General features: G+C 40.5%; 1 protein-coding gene across 1 annotated transcript in view; it reads left to right on the top strand.

Moving 5' to 3' along the window:
- Nucleotides 1–6,667: 6,667 nt before the first annotated feature.
- Nucleotides 6,668–15,465, top strand: part of LOC126162899 (NADH dehydrogenase [ubiquinone] flavoprotein 1, mitochondrial) — a 48,364-nt gene continuing 39,566 nt past the window's right edge. Inside the window, exons 1-3 of the mRNA XM_049919707.1 lie at nt 6,668–6,824; nt 8,060–8,130; nt 14,552–14,696. Of these exons, the coding sequence (XP_049775664.1) occupies nt 6,776–6,824; nt 8,060–8,130; nt 14,552–14,696 (265 nt within the window). The 5' untranslated portion in view covers nt 6,668–6,775. The remainder of the gene's footprint in view (nt 6,825–8,059; nt 8,131–14,551; nt 14,697–15,465) is intronic.

Below are 15,465 nucleotides of genomic sequence, written 5' to 3'. Positions count from 1 at the left end.
GACTGCAACTTCAAGTGAAGTACTGTGGGTACAATCAGATTGATTATTAAGTGGAATTAATTTTTATGTTGCCAGGCATTTGTAGTTTTAGCCGCTGTATAAGAGAAGCAGGTCTGGAGACTCTACTAGGGCTGTTACAGAAATAACACACACATCAGTATATCTTCAACACACTAACGGAACTTTATTTGATTGTAGACTGCTAAATACAGTGTTTTTCTTTATTGTATTTCAATTCCCCATCTGAGATAGGCTGGCAGCAGCATAGGCGCTGCTCTTCAGCCGAGAGACATAAAGGAGAAAATATGGTGGAACAGAGATATAAAAAGGTGGATCACAATGGAAGAGAGCATGCCAAAAGGGGGTGACTGTAAAAATGGAGATAAGAATCTAAGAAAGTAGTTAACACAAAAAACCACACACGGTAAGGATTAAAAGAACACAAGGCGAAGTACGGCCAGAGAACGATAGTAGTTTAATGATTAAAACAGCCACGCAATGGCTGGCGTAGCACAGAACAATCATGGAGAGCAAAACTATGTACAAGTCAAGCACACAATTAAAACCACAGTACTTGACATCACTGGAGAATGGCACCAAACACAACACTGACATAGCACATCGATGGCGAAGGACAAATTAGGAGGATCTCCCAGTGGTAGGGATACGAGAGAGAAGGGAAGAAAGGGGGGAAGGGGTAGTGCTAGAGGGGGGGGGGGGGCGAGAGAAGGGTACAGAATCTGCGAAGATGATTGCTAATACTGGGCTCACAAAACTAGGAATGTGAGAACAGATCAGCTGCGCTTAGTGAGCTCATTGTTTACTTGTGTTACTAGGAACATTGTTCATAGGAACCCATAAAGACTAAAGGTAAAAAACATAGAATAACCAACATACCAAAAGTAACAAAACAGGGAATAATACCCCTGCTCATCCTGAGAACAAAACACAGCACCTCCCAGTGGAACGTGTGAAACTACTTGGTGTACGTGCGGAAATTGATACTTGCACTCAGGTTGTCACTCGCACACTAACACAACATACACCAGATGATGGCTGCGCCCCCCCCCCCCCCCCAACAGCCCCTCACTGGGAGCAGAGCGCCATTTAGAAAGCGAGCCGGGAAGTGCACATGATTGCCAAATCTCGTGGTGCAGTATGGTACAGAAACTGCTGGTGAAGCAGTGCAGTTGTCCGAGTCACTTTTGGGGCATTGGTGAGCATTGGAGCAGGCAGTGGAGAAGGCTGTGGCTGTGGCTGTTGACTCACAAGTAGTGGTCACTCTTGGAACGTGTAGGCCAGATTCACTCTGTCTACAGTGACTGTGGTATGCTTTTCATTGAAGAGAATGTCCATGGTACAGTCTCCTCTGCTGACAACCTGATGTGGATCAGTGTAGGACAGCTGGAGAGCAAATCTGGTGCTGTCGCTATGTAGCATCATGTGTAAGCGTGATCTGCAGTCGTTGTATGTAAACAGCGAACTGGTGCCACGTCTGGATGGCTGTGGGAGGGCATGTTTTCTTTATATGCTCTCTAAGATGTTCAACAAGCATAGACAGTTCGATCTCTTGTCACAGGCCAGCTTCTACAAAATCACAGGGCAGTCTCAGTGTTTCTCCATACACTAGCTCTACGGAGAAACCACCCAGGTCTGGTCTGTTGTGAAACCCAAGGAGGACGATTCACAGAGCCTCAGTCCACCCAACTGCATGGCACAGCAGGCCAATTTTAGGGCGCAGTGCCATGATTCCACTATTTTGTTGTTGGCTGGGTGGTAGCTGGTCATTCGATGATGGCTCATATCACAGTGTGCTGCGAGTTTTGCGAAAACCTCGGACTCAAATTGTCTCCCTCTATCATTTGTGACATGGAGAGGCCAACCAACCTGCAATATTCAGTGTGTTACACAGCCTGTACCAACGTTTCAGCCGAAACATTGTCTATCAGAATAGCTTCAGGCCAACGAGTGAATCTGTCAACAATGGTGAGCAGGTGACGCTGGCTGTTTGAGGGCTGTAGCTGTCTGACGATGTTGATGTGGACATGACTAAAGCACATTATGATGGGGAAATTACCTATTGGTGCATGAATATGCCTGTTAACCTCACTGTGTTGGACTGTAGACAGCACTTCGTCCACTGTCTGCAGTCCTTCTTCGCCCTTATCCACACGAAGTGAGCTAGAACTAGACAGAGCATAGACCTTGCTAAGGTTGTGCAGGAATTCGAACGCTTGCTGATGGAAGTCTGGAGGCAGCTATGGACATAGTTTGGCTGTAGACACATAGCAATACAGTTACTCGCTGGTGCCAGGAATGTTCAAAAGCTGTAGTTGTAATGAGGACCCCGTGTCTTGTACCAGGTCTTGAAGCTCTTGTTCCGACCTCTGTGCTTCTGCGAGTGCTGTATAGTCAATTGTAGAGATGCTTCTGACGCAAGAGGGGCAGTCTACAACAATGTTGTCCATACCTGAGACACGCTGGACATCTGTGGTGAATTGGGTTAATACAGCAACTGACTGCCGTATCTCAGCGAGCAGCTCAGGTTATTTTTCCAGAAGGCGAATGCCAGCAGCTTGTGGTCAGTAAATATTGTGAAGGTACGAACTTCGACCTGAGGGCGGAAGTACTTGATGGCATGATATATCTCCAGTCGTTCCCTGTCACACGCGCTTCATTTCTTCTGTTAGGCCGTCAGCTTTTTTAGAAAAGAAAGCTAGTGGCTGCCATGTCTCTTCGACACTTTGTTGAAGTACTCCACCTATTGCCATCTGACTCACATCTACAACCACAGCCAAAAGTGCATTCAGCTCAGGATGTGGCAACAACGCTGCATCCACTTTACTCTTCTCAAACGCCACAATCATATTGTCTCTCCAGGTAATTACTAAGCTGCCTTTAGCCTTCAGGCCCACCAGCTACGCTGTCAGTGGCTCTTGAACTTCAATTGCATGTGGCTGATACCATCGATAAAAGTTCAGTGTGCCTAAATAGTGCAATTCTTTGTATGTGGCCGGCTGGGGCAGCAGGTGGATAGCCTCAACCATGTCTGGCAATGGTAGTGAGCCTGAGCGGGTAATGTGGTGGCCTAGAATGCCTGTCTGTCGTTGTCTGAAGACACACTTCACCACATTCAGCATGATTCCAAGTTCAGTCAGTCACTGGAAAACTCGGATGAGATGCTGGCGGTGTTCTTCGACCATGCTGCACTGAATCGACCTCTGCCACATCTGCACCACATTCTGGACGAAGACAGTCATTAACTTGCTCTCAAATAAGACAAATGGTGTGATAATGGCTGCCACCAGAATTTGTGTCTATGACTTGGCGCAATCTAGCGCACTATGAACACAAGCACTGTTCAGCACATATCTGAAGTCGTAGAGCAGAGCTACTGGGTATCTGTCAGGAATCATGCAGGCATTCAAAGCTCTGTAGCCTCCACAAGGCAATCACGCACCGCACTTTCTAGGAATGAGGTGGAGCGACAAAGATCAGCGGCTATCAGATGGACTCATAATGCCCTCTCTGGTCACGTTATCGAACTCAGCTTTCACTCTCTTCAGCTGGTCTGGCACTAGTCTTCGTGTTTGGTAGGAGACCAGTGCCCCCTCAGTAATCTTCATGTGATGGACAGTGTTGTGTCAGATGTCCTTTGGTATGTGTGGTGGCTTCGTTAATGCGAGACAGTCTTTCAATAGTGCAGTAGTGGTTATCAGCCGGGCAGACTGGATGGCTGCCTGGTGCCAGAAGCATGCAGCCATCCACCCAGTGGTCTGGTCAACAAGCCAGCAGGTTATAGTACACCAAGAAATCCGTGCCTCTAATTGGTTCATCCACATCTGCCACAATGAAATTCCATGGGAAGGCATGGTAGAGGTCGATATACAGCTCTATTCTGTGCAGACCGTGTGTGGACATTGGCGAGTTGTTCGCAGCCACCAGCCAGAATGTTGTACACAGTCAGTAACAATGTAGCGGCATACATGGGCTAGTATCTATCATGTACTTATAGCCATTGCATCGATCGCTGATGAATAGGCCTTGTGACATTGGCCGGCAATCTGACAAAGCACCTGTGGTCGATTGCTGCTGGTGTGAGGGTATACGCACAGCTTGGTCCAGCATTGTGCACGTTCTCCAAAATGCCAGTGGTACCAGCAGTCGTCCTTCTGTGTATCAGGTGTCAGTGCAGGCGATTGACACGCAGACCTGCCGAGAGAGCACCTTCTATCCATTTGCCAGATGCGTCTCCACTGAAACTGCAACACGCTACCAGCTGGCTAATCTGTTGCATCAGCTAATCGACTTTCGCCACTAATGCCTCGTACTCAGCACACCCTACCATGTTGCTTGTACTCGCGCTCTGTGCAGTAGATTCTGTAATGTGTGCAGGCAATTTGGCATCCAGTAGTTTTCTGGCCAATTTTGCCACGGCGTCTAGTGACATCTCTCACTGCGTCGCAATAATTGCCTTGATGGAAGGTGGCAAGCAACTGTTCCAGATCGTGTGCAACAGCTGATTGCATACGGGACCTAAATCGATTTTGCCTCTAAATTGCAGCAAGTACTGTGAAGGTCCTTGGTCGCTGATATTCTCTTTGGTCAGTATCTGCCTAATACACTCCTCTTGAGATGAAGAACCATGGCGGATCAGTTCCAACTTCAAGTGGTTGTATGCATGGTTTTCAGGATTTCCAATTCTTTAACACACCTCAGGAAGAATGAATTACTGACATTACTGGGGTTTAGCATCTGTGGTGGGTCCTCCCTACTCATCTTACTAAACTGGTCTATGAATTTCTCACATATTCCTTTAGGTCACTCTATGATCTGTACAGGCTAGCTATTATTAATCATTGTCACTTATTATTATGTTATTGCGCACTGCATTGTCACTCACCCCTCTTTCCTTACTTACTATACTCCCCATTGTTTTGATAAAATTACTAGGTTGGCTCATCTGTTCAGCATACATTGTGTTTTTAATGTTTTAAGTGCTTCCCTGTAGGTTTTTCTACAGGCTTTGTATTTAGATTGGAAGTACTGCAATTTGGTGTCTCTATAAAGAATATATAAAGCCTTCATAACTTCCTTTACTTTTATCGTGTTAGGGGGAAGTTTAAGATTCCTGAACTGTCAGTTTTCTTTAGTATTTTGACCACTGGCCACGCTTGAGTAAGACAATGGGTTAATGTTGTACAAAATTTATCCCACTTTTCATTAATATCTTCTATTTCATATAGACCTACATGATGCCATTTTATGTGTGCCAGGGTTTCCTTTAATGTATGATAGTCAAGTTTTCCTTTATAGGTAAATAGGTCCCCATCAGCTACTATTTCTTTGTCTTTAAGAAGCTCTAGGACTAATGCACTATGATCTGAAATGTGATTCTCAACAGTTCTAACTACAAGGTCTTCCTATCTTAAGTTTGTAATAACATGGTCAATACATGTCTGAGAGTCACATGCAATCCTTGTCGGCATTGAATACACATGAGTATAATTATAGAACTGTAAAAATAAACACATCTAAGATAATTTATACTATTAGTTAAGGAGTTTATGTTCACATGGCCTACTATTATAGTCTGTTTTTTTTTGTGGTGAGAGTTTGTCAACAAGTTCCACTAAATGACAGAAAAATTCTTCTATGTTACTGTTAGGGGATCTGTACAGGCTAGCTATTATTAATCTCCTATTTCTAAGCTTTGTTATTATTGCAGCTATTTCAAAAACCATCTCACGCGCAAGCTTATCTACCCAATCAATTTTTTCGTACTGGACATTATTTTTGACACAAATACCAACACCCCCACCTTTTTGTTGTTTCCCACAATAGACACTGACGGTTTTATGATTACTTAAATTAATGCTACACGTTTCTTCAGTTTTGCACCCTAGTTCATTCACAAAATAAATAAATATGAAGTAAACTAACACTTAGAAATTCGTCAGTTTGTTCTGTTTTGTTGGTAATATATTGGACATTTTATGATATTATTTTTAGTTTACTGTCATGTATGATGTTGTTGTCAAGTACTTCGCATTCACGTCTACATGGTGGAGGCTGTTTTTCTCTAAAAATGTCTCTGTAGGACTACTTTCGCTTGTGAACGATCAGTTTTTATCTGTAAGGCTTTTCAGTTCGATCCTTTCTTTTATTATTTGATTTAATTTTTCACACAAATAATGTTATCTGCATAATTCAAATGAAATCCGTGTTTAGTGTGTTGATCTCTATCCATCGTTCCTAGGTCTAGAATTGAACAATTTCCATAGTTTGCTGCTTTTTTTCTTCAAGGAAATTCTTCAGAGTTTCAATGCAGATACCAACTTCGTTGCTTCCCACATCATTCGCACCACTTACACAAACTATGAAATCATTGCCGCGCAGCATTTTACCTTTCAAGTCGGCGCTTTGTACGATGTTTTTAGTTTTCGCGCCGGGTTTCACAAAACTTTATATTATATACAGTCATAGAATACTGTCACTTCGCCGTTCAGTATGATTGACGTAACTAACTTACTTTCAGAATTAATAACAGTGTACGCTATGAATCACTCGTTTCTAGTCTAGGTCTGATTTTTGTTTCAGTAATTACTCATTATTTATTGTGCAAAAATGTCATTAGTCGAACTTTATTGTAAATATCGATATATCGAATTTTGCTGCCATCCTGCCAACCTTTAGCGCAACTGTACGGAGTACCTTGTTTGTGTCTTTTAAATATTGTCTGTGTTTTAATTTTAATTGTATTTGGGGAGGGACTATGGCTGGAGCAATAGTTAGGTGGCAGCAGGTATTTCGGGGTAGTGTAGGTAAGATACTTCTACTTTTGCTTCACTTTTGTTCTGTAATATCACTGAATCAGTTTAAACGCAATACAGCTGTTATTTATGTGAAAAAGTTGTTATTGTAATTAGGATTATTTTCACTATACTGCTACTAGTGAGCATTAAATGCTTCTGGTAATCGCTTCAACTGTTGATTTTCCTTGTTAATAGAGTTGAAGAACGCGAACAGAGAAAGTTTTGAAGGGGTTACATAATAGTCTTCATGCTATTATAAACCATTCGTTTGTAGGGACAATATTTTTCTTCTTTTGCAGTAACAAATTGTAATTCACCAGTCCATATTTTATATGCCACCATGCTCCATTTAATCTTGTTACTGTCATCAGGACATGTGACCCAATATGTGTGCTCGCCTTTTACGATACGGACACGATTCTGTAACTGAGTAGGCCTACTCCTAATTTATCCGTCAAATTTTATCAGAATTGTCTTATTTTATGTGCGATAAAAACATTGTTAACAAAGTATGATAGTAAATAATGCACCAGAATAAAAATAAAGTTACCGGATTTTGACATCTTGTGGTATATTAAACTGATAGGGACAAAGCTGATTACTTGCCATAGACTCGTAGGTGTAGTACATGAGCAACAGTGGAAAATTTGAAGTTCAAAACTCAAACTTTAACAGAGGAGAGACAATACAAGTGATGAAAATAAAAGGACAAAATGGTCAGGCTTTATTTACCATTTGGTTTTTAAATGTTTAATGATGATACACTGCAAATGCAGCAGACAAATACTATTTGGGAAGTCTACTCTGCCAGTCTATTAAGATGGTGGTGACTAAGTTATTTGACCTATGTGAGGTTAAACTCCCCCCATCAGGTCATCATGATTTATTTTATGGTTTCCTTGAATGATTTGAGGTCAATAGGATTGTTCTTGGTCCAAGTAGCTGCTGAGTTTTTTTTTTTTTTTTTTTTGTGCAGTTAATGACACTTGTCTACGTAATAGAGATCACTAATACATATTTATGCTGTGGTGCTCACTCAGCTGTAGCAGATTCAAATAAAGTTATTCTTTCATAAAAAGTTATTGTTAAAAATTGTTGCTGCAAAGTCTGTGGCACTGAGTGATGTCAGAACATCAAGACACCCTCTGAAAATGAATATCACATTATGTGAAACTTCTGGATCTTTCAGCCTTTCTTCTTGAAAACATACCTTCATTGGTGTAAGATTTCTGTTTGTTTTGCAGGTTGTACTGCATCAGTTGTTAACAATGTGCCAGTCAGGCACAACACCACCACAGCCACTCCACCAACAAAGGTAGGTAACCGAAAGAAAAGAGAAAGACCATGACATGTCATATAGTTTTCTTACTGTAAGTCGTATATAGTTTTCTTACTGTAAGGTAGAATGAAAATACTTTACTTCAACTATACAGTTTTTTTCCTCATTGATATATTTTTACATTAACTAAAATACCTTTCCGTTTGAAAGTTGGTGTATGATTTTTTGTTTGTGCCCGTACATTTCAATGAACATATGTTTGTAAACTAAGCTTTTATTTCCAACATGCTATAACCTGTATGTGCCTATATGACAACCTTGCTCAAACCTTACTGTGTGTGACAAATTGTTCATTATTTACACCATTATTTGTGCCTCCATCCAGGATTCTGTATCAATGTATGACCCATTTAGACTTGACATATGTTTTACGCTTCCAAATTATACCATCGTGTAGGAAACTAATGCTTGCTTACTCTGCCCATGAGCATTGAAATTGCTCATACTTTTGTTCTGGTTTCCTTCAAACTTGAGAAACACGCTCTTCTGAAGGAGCTTTATTGTGTTATTTCCAGAAATTATATATGGTACATATGTTAGTTGGGTTGTCCACACTGATCAGAGATATATGGAGAAATTAGATTTTCCCATAATTATAAATCTCTACATGGACCAGTTTTTGTTAAAAGAAGTTGGTTTATTCCATGGTTTCCTGATAGTCGTAGGGTATCAACTGGATTAGGTGCAGATATACTACCAGTTAGTGATGTGTGAAAGTTTATGCCAAACTGGGATTCAAACTGAGATTTCCCACTTATTGTTAGCGGTTGCCTTAACCGCTTCAGCTATCTGTGCACACTTCCTGGACTGACCCAAACTTCAATAATCTCTGCAAGTCCATGTTTACACCTAATGTTTGTGGGACATCAGCTGTTCAGTATAAAGTGTCAAATCAAAATACCTTCACATATCTAAATTTCCAATTTTATATTACTTTTGCTACCAACCTCTGTGTTACATGGCCCCTATTTTGACTGCACAAGAGGTGAGATCTTCCTACAGTTGGTCAGATGGCATAATGTAACGCTGAAACTGATAGCAAAACTAATATAAAATTGGAAAGTTAGATGGTTGAGGGTGTTTTATTTGACATTTCAAACTTCCGTAAGTCACAATGTCTACATTTTTGTGTCATAGTCGCATATATTCACGGCCAGATGTTCGCACCTTTACTCTGGACTGTGGTGAGATAGTCTTGACCAATGATGTTACTATCATTTGGACCCAGGACACCCCCCACCCCTCCTGTGGCGTATATTACTTACTACTTACTTTCGTGTTGGGAAGAATAGACATTGACAATGAACAGCCATATGAAATCAGTCTGAAATAGGTTTTCTGACTATGAATATCTTGGCATTGGCTGTATTAGGTGTAGGGATACTACCTATTTGGTTGGTCCAGTAGACATGTGTGGATAGCTGAAGTTTTTAGTCAACCAACAGGTAGTATGTGTGTGTATAATACAGCTGACGTGAAGATATTTGCAATCAGCAGATTTATTTTGAATTAATTTTGTATGGTTTTCGATCATTAGTACTGTCTATTCTTCCAGACATGCAAGTAAGTTGCAGGGTGCTCTGGAAACAGTAAGGCTTAAAAACTCTACTTGCTACAAGGTAAGTTGTACTATAAATGAAAAGTGGTACCAATCAGTGAGCAAAAAGACATTGTGTATTACAACACACCATATGGGAGAAAATAAATGCAAAAACTACATGATCTTAAAGATGAGTATTGCTACTCTCTTGATATCGTGCCAAATGACCAGTAACTACCTAGAACACAGCCATAGCCCAGCCATAACTAGGACTCAAACATAGAAATATGGCTCCAATTGCATAGCCAGTGCCAGACAAATGCATTTAAATCCCTGATCTAGTTAAGTAGGTCATTGGCAAGGCAGGGCCATGCATGGCATCTACGGTGTGTCAGTTGTCCCCACGAGTTCTACGAGCGCAGCCTCAGAGTCAGCGCCATGACTACGATGCAGTGCCGCTGCCATCAGTCCAGGATTCATCTCCTTGGGTGGCACAACCTGCTGCTGTGCAACTAGGACATCACTGGCTACGGTGTAAGATGCCTTCACAGACTTGCCACTGGCTGCCAGCTCTGAGGTGAGAGTCGTGATTGTCACAGCCAACTTGGTGCCCAGAATGCTGAGCACAGTGAGCCTTATCCTGGACAGCAGGCATAGACCATAGTCGGTTTTCTATGCTTACTTTTTCTGCATCACCAAGTGGAAATATTAAGAGACAATGTCAAACTGTGCCACAGATGAGGGGTACATCCACGTAATTTTCCAAATCCGATGGGGTAATAAAGAACTGTTTTGTCCACGCTCGTTTTTCTTTCAAGCGACGTCCTACACCACTACATTCTGGAGTCACTCCTGTCTCCCTTACCACCATACAACAAACCTGGGTCACCCTAGGTGGGATTAGCGTGCCTCCTGGGCAGCAACAAGGCGGCTCCCACCACCCAGTGGCAGTCATTGCACCGTTGAGATGCTACAGACCATTTAATATGGATGCACATTGACAAAGAGTGATCAGTATTTTGGGACACTACTAGCAAACTATTGTACTGGAAATCTAGAACTGATAGATAATTTTAGTTTGAATGATTTCTGCAAATGTTTCAAGGATGATGACAATACATTAAGAGGCCAACAGGAATTCCACTATTAAACGCATGGGAGAGAGAGCATCTAGGTGGAAAGAGAACATTGAGTGCCTCTTTGAGGGGGGGGGGGGGGGGACTTGCCTGACAATGTGATAGGAGTCAGTAGGGAAGAGATAGAAGATCCAGTATTAGAAGAATAATTTAAGAGCTTTGTAAGATTTAAGATCAAATAAGGAGGGATTGATAACATTCCCTTGGAATAACTAAAATCGTTGGCACAAGTGGTGCCAAAAATACTGTTCACTTTGTTGTGTAGAATGTATGGGATTCGTGATATACCATTTGACTTTCCGTAAAACAATATTCACACAGTTCCAAAGATTGCAAGAGCTGACAAGTGTGAGAATTCTCGCACAACCAACTTAGCAGCTCATGCATCCAAGTTGCTGATAGACTAGTATACAGACGAACATGTAAGAAAATTGAGGATGTGTTAGATGACGATCAATTTGGCTTTAGAAAAGATAAAGGTGCCAGAGAAGCAGTTCTGATGTTGCAGTTGACAATGGGAGCAAGACCAAAGAAAAATAAAGACATGTTCATAGGATTTGTTGAGCTGAAAAAAATCATTTGACAGTGTAAAAGGTTGAAAGTTTGTGTTCTAAGAAAAATAGGGGTAGGCTGTAGGGAAAAATAGGTAATATACAACATGTACAAGAACTAGGAGGTAACAATGAGACTGGAAAGCCAAGAGTGAAGTCCTTGGATTAAAAAGGGTGTAAGACTGGTATGTAGTCTCTTGTTGCTACTGTGCAATGTGTACATTAAAAAAGCAGTGACAAAGGAAAAAAGTCAGAGTGAGATTTCAATTCAGGGTGAAAGGATATCAAAAAGTTTTGCTAATGACAGTGCCATCCTCATTGAAAGTTGGGAAGAATTATAGGATGTGTTGAATGGAATGAGTGCAGAACATGGTTTGAGAATAAACTGAGTTGTATTTTTAGTCAGAATGTTGGTGGGAAAGAACATCCGGTGGCATATGCCTCTAGACAGTTGTATAAGGCTGGAACTAATTATTTGACAACTGAAAAATATCAGCAGCTATTTACAGAACCCCTTATTTTCATTGCAGTTTGTACAGTTGGAAATTCGAAGTGATTACAGACTACATGCCTTTAAAAAGGTTATTACAGTTGAAAGATCCATAAAGCCAATTAGTGAGAACGGTGTTAAAATTGGGTTAGACTATGAAGTAATTCATAAACCAGGTGTCAGATACGAGTGCTGATATCCTAAGCAGGAAGATAGCAGTTTTATAAGTAATAGCTGGAAGTCAAGGGTACTGGACAAAGGCACAATCACCTAAACTAGATGTGAAGTACCAGGAAGACAATTTTACCTTCCAGCTACCATCATGGACACAACAGTGATTAACATATCCCAGCCAAAGATATATTGGCCAGAGGAACCACCACACATATTACCTAAACAGAACCCAATTTTTTAAATTAATGATACCTTAAATTCCACTTTGCTACACCCCCTATATGAATTATTACAAGAAACGTAGACAAAATACAGTTATTTTCAGTGTATCAGTGACAAGCATTATCTTGGTTCTAATGTTCATATAAAACGTAAGATATCTCCATCTGAGTGAACTACCCTCGGATACATGTGGAATAGATATGAACATTGATAAACAGTTAAGTGAAAAGTGTAATTGGTTTATGTAACCAGGACAGAATTACAAAGTAGATTAATTAAGCAACTAATATTCAAGACATAGGTTGAGAAGCAACCCAGAAAATGATTATAGTAAAACTTGAAAAATACAAGGCAGGTATATAATAATTACTAATAAGTGAAAGAAAGGGAAAATTTGGGACAATAAAAAGAGGAAGGACATGTTATGGTACAGACTAGTAATGGGTAGACATTACAAAAAAAATTATCAACTCATTCACATTTCCACTGGTAAACTCGGGTCATACCGGAGACAAAGGCAGAAGCAGGAAGTGAGCCAGTGTGTCGCGCCGTAGTATAGCGAGGAACTGACGCAGCAGCTAACAGCTTGTTAATGAATATAGTAGAATGAGGACAACACATATGGTCATTACAAACTCAGCTGTGTGTCATAGTCTCACGCCAGTTCCCTTAATATACCTCAGCTCTCATCACGAGTTAGTAATTGGGATCAGTTGCATTCACAGTAGTGGCACTCGATTTCATGATGATGGTATTGTAGAGAATCTATGTCCTAGATGCCCACTACAGTCTATGAACTAGCCGAAGGTTTACTCGATGATGGACTTCGTCTGGTGAACTTCATGCTGCTTGCCACCAACCATTTACTTGTGGAGGAACTGACTGTTTTCCGACAACATCAGGTACATCATAGATTGTCATCGGAGATAATTGTAGAATTCAGAATGGGTGAGAGGACAATCTAGCAGCCAGCCTGAGACCATTTCACGGTGAGCAACAGCGACAGCTTCTTACCGGCAACCTGCCGCAGCACTGGAATCATTAAACCTTACCTGTGCATGTACCACGAGTTGAATAACAGCTGAGGTGGGTGCAGATGGACGACCACTTACAAACATTGAGAATGAAATGATTGAGATCTAATAATGTTTGATTGATGTCTTCGCCACGTCATGGGTTTCCAACAGCTATCCTGACTTCACATAGAGGTGTCTGCTGAACCCTCTGTAGCAGTGCATAGAGAAAATACACAAAGCTTTAATTTAAGTTAAAAATATCTGTTTCAGTAACTTTGGTACGGATTTCCTTTTGGGTCAGTACTGGGACCTCTTTTCTGTACATAAATAAATTGACTGCAACAATGTTATTCCATAACTGACATCAGTACAGTGGAAAATGCTAACCAGTATTTCGCTAGCAGTTTTACTTGTTCGTAAATGGAATGACAGCAAAAACCTTGGAGATAAGTGGTAGTATAACAGTCTAGACAGAAAATTTTAGTGTCAACCTCAGAATTACTTTCTGCGGTAGACAAATAACCGGTGTTTTGGAGTGTAGGTTGGCTGATGGGAGAGAAGTAGAAAAGATTTGTTCAAAAGTACAACCACCACTATTTGAGATATTTCATCAAGAGTCAAAATATCTGAGACTGATATAGTGCCCATTTCAAGCCTGCATTACATAGAAATAGAATACGCTTTGGAAAACAAAAAAACACTTGTTTGTCCCACACTTTCAACCGTAAGGTCCATAGTTTTCACTGTTCTTACTACTTGCCATCTAGTGCAAGACTTGCTAAATGATCTGATTAGCTGGTTAAACCTTTAAGTAGTGAAGTACTAAAACCTAGTTAAGTCACTTGACTTGTATTTTACAGTGACAAGAACATCTATTAGATCACACTGATACAGGCTTTAGTTGGTTGCATAAACAAACATTCTACAAAAATTGGCAAGCTGCTGGAAGATGTGATGGTCAGCTCAGTGTCTTGTTGTCCACCACAGCATGTGAGACATTGATCATTCTTGATGGGGAATTAAATCCATTAAAAATGTTACTGTTAGTATGCTGGTGGAAAAAAAACTCATATTATAGTGAATGGAATTCCTTTCTGATTCTCATATTCTATTCGGTTGTATTGGTAACTATTTTTTATGACTCACAAATGTTCCACTATTGTTATTAATCCTTCACATTCAGCCATTTCTGCTTACAAATTGTTTTGTAATTGCTTTAATTACGTAGATGTGTAATTTTGAGTGGCTTAAGCTTGTATTAATTTCAGAGCAAATACGGACCCCTTTCTGATGAAGATCGCATCTTCACAAACTTGTATGGTCGACATGACTGGAGGCTGAAGGGTGCAATGAAACGTGGTGATTGGTACAAGACAAAGGAGATTTTAGTAAATGGACCTGACTGGATCTTGAGTGAGTTTTCTGTGCAGAGAAATTTCAATTTTCTTTCCACCTCTAATTAAGGAAATGTGTACCAAATGAATAATAAAGTGGAGCAACACTCAGGTATTTTTGCTCTGAGTGGGTGAATGTTTGCTATCAGTAGCCATCTACAGGCAGTTATTTCTGCAGAAAATGGAGGAAATTAAATACCCAGTTAATTTTGGTAAAATAATGTAATCAACTACATCTGTTTATTTTGCACGTAAATAATTTGAAAATTAACGTAACAAGCATCAATTTTCTGAACAATAGAAGTGACACACACACACACACACACACACACACACACACACACACACACACACACACACAGAGGAGAGAGAGAGAGGGGGGGGGGTTGTACAAGATAGTGAAGTTTTCATAACTATATATATATATTTTTTTCTTTTGGTTCCAGTCAACGACTCAATGTATCTACTGTTCAGTTAATTGTTGCCTTCACTCCTAAATTATTTACAATCTGCCAGAACTTTCCATAACGTATTTAGCATGTAACACAGTTGTGTAAATGGTTGTTACGAGAGGATATTTTTCTGTTTTGTTCTTAATATCTGTTGAGGGGAGTTTCCTCCACATGCAGTTTAGTGTAACACCATGGGTCTGTCTGGTCCATGTATTAATTGAAACTCTCTCTCTCTCTCTCTCTCTCTCTCTCTCTGTCTCTCTCTCTCTCTCTCTCTCTGGTGGTGATGATGCATAGGTACAATGTGCACTTCAGAAGATATCACATTGTCCTTTT

The sequence above is a fragment of the Schistocerca cancellata genome, chromosome 2, assembly GCF_023864275.1.
Source record: "Schistocerca cancellata isolate TAMUIC-IGC-003103 chromosome 2, iqSchCanc2.1, whole genome shotgun sequence".
Taxonomy (NCBI): Eukaryota; Metazoa; Arthropoda; class Insecta; order Orthoptera; family Acrididae; genus Schistocerca; species Schistocerca cancellata.
Note: the sequence above shows the minus strand (reverse complement) of the source record. Positions and strands in the feature narration are given on the sequence as shown.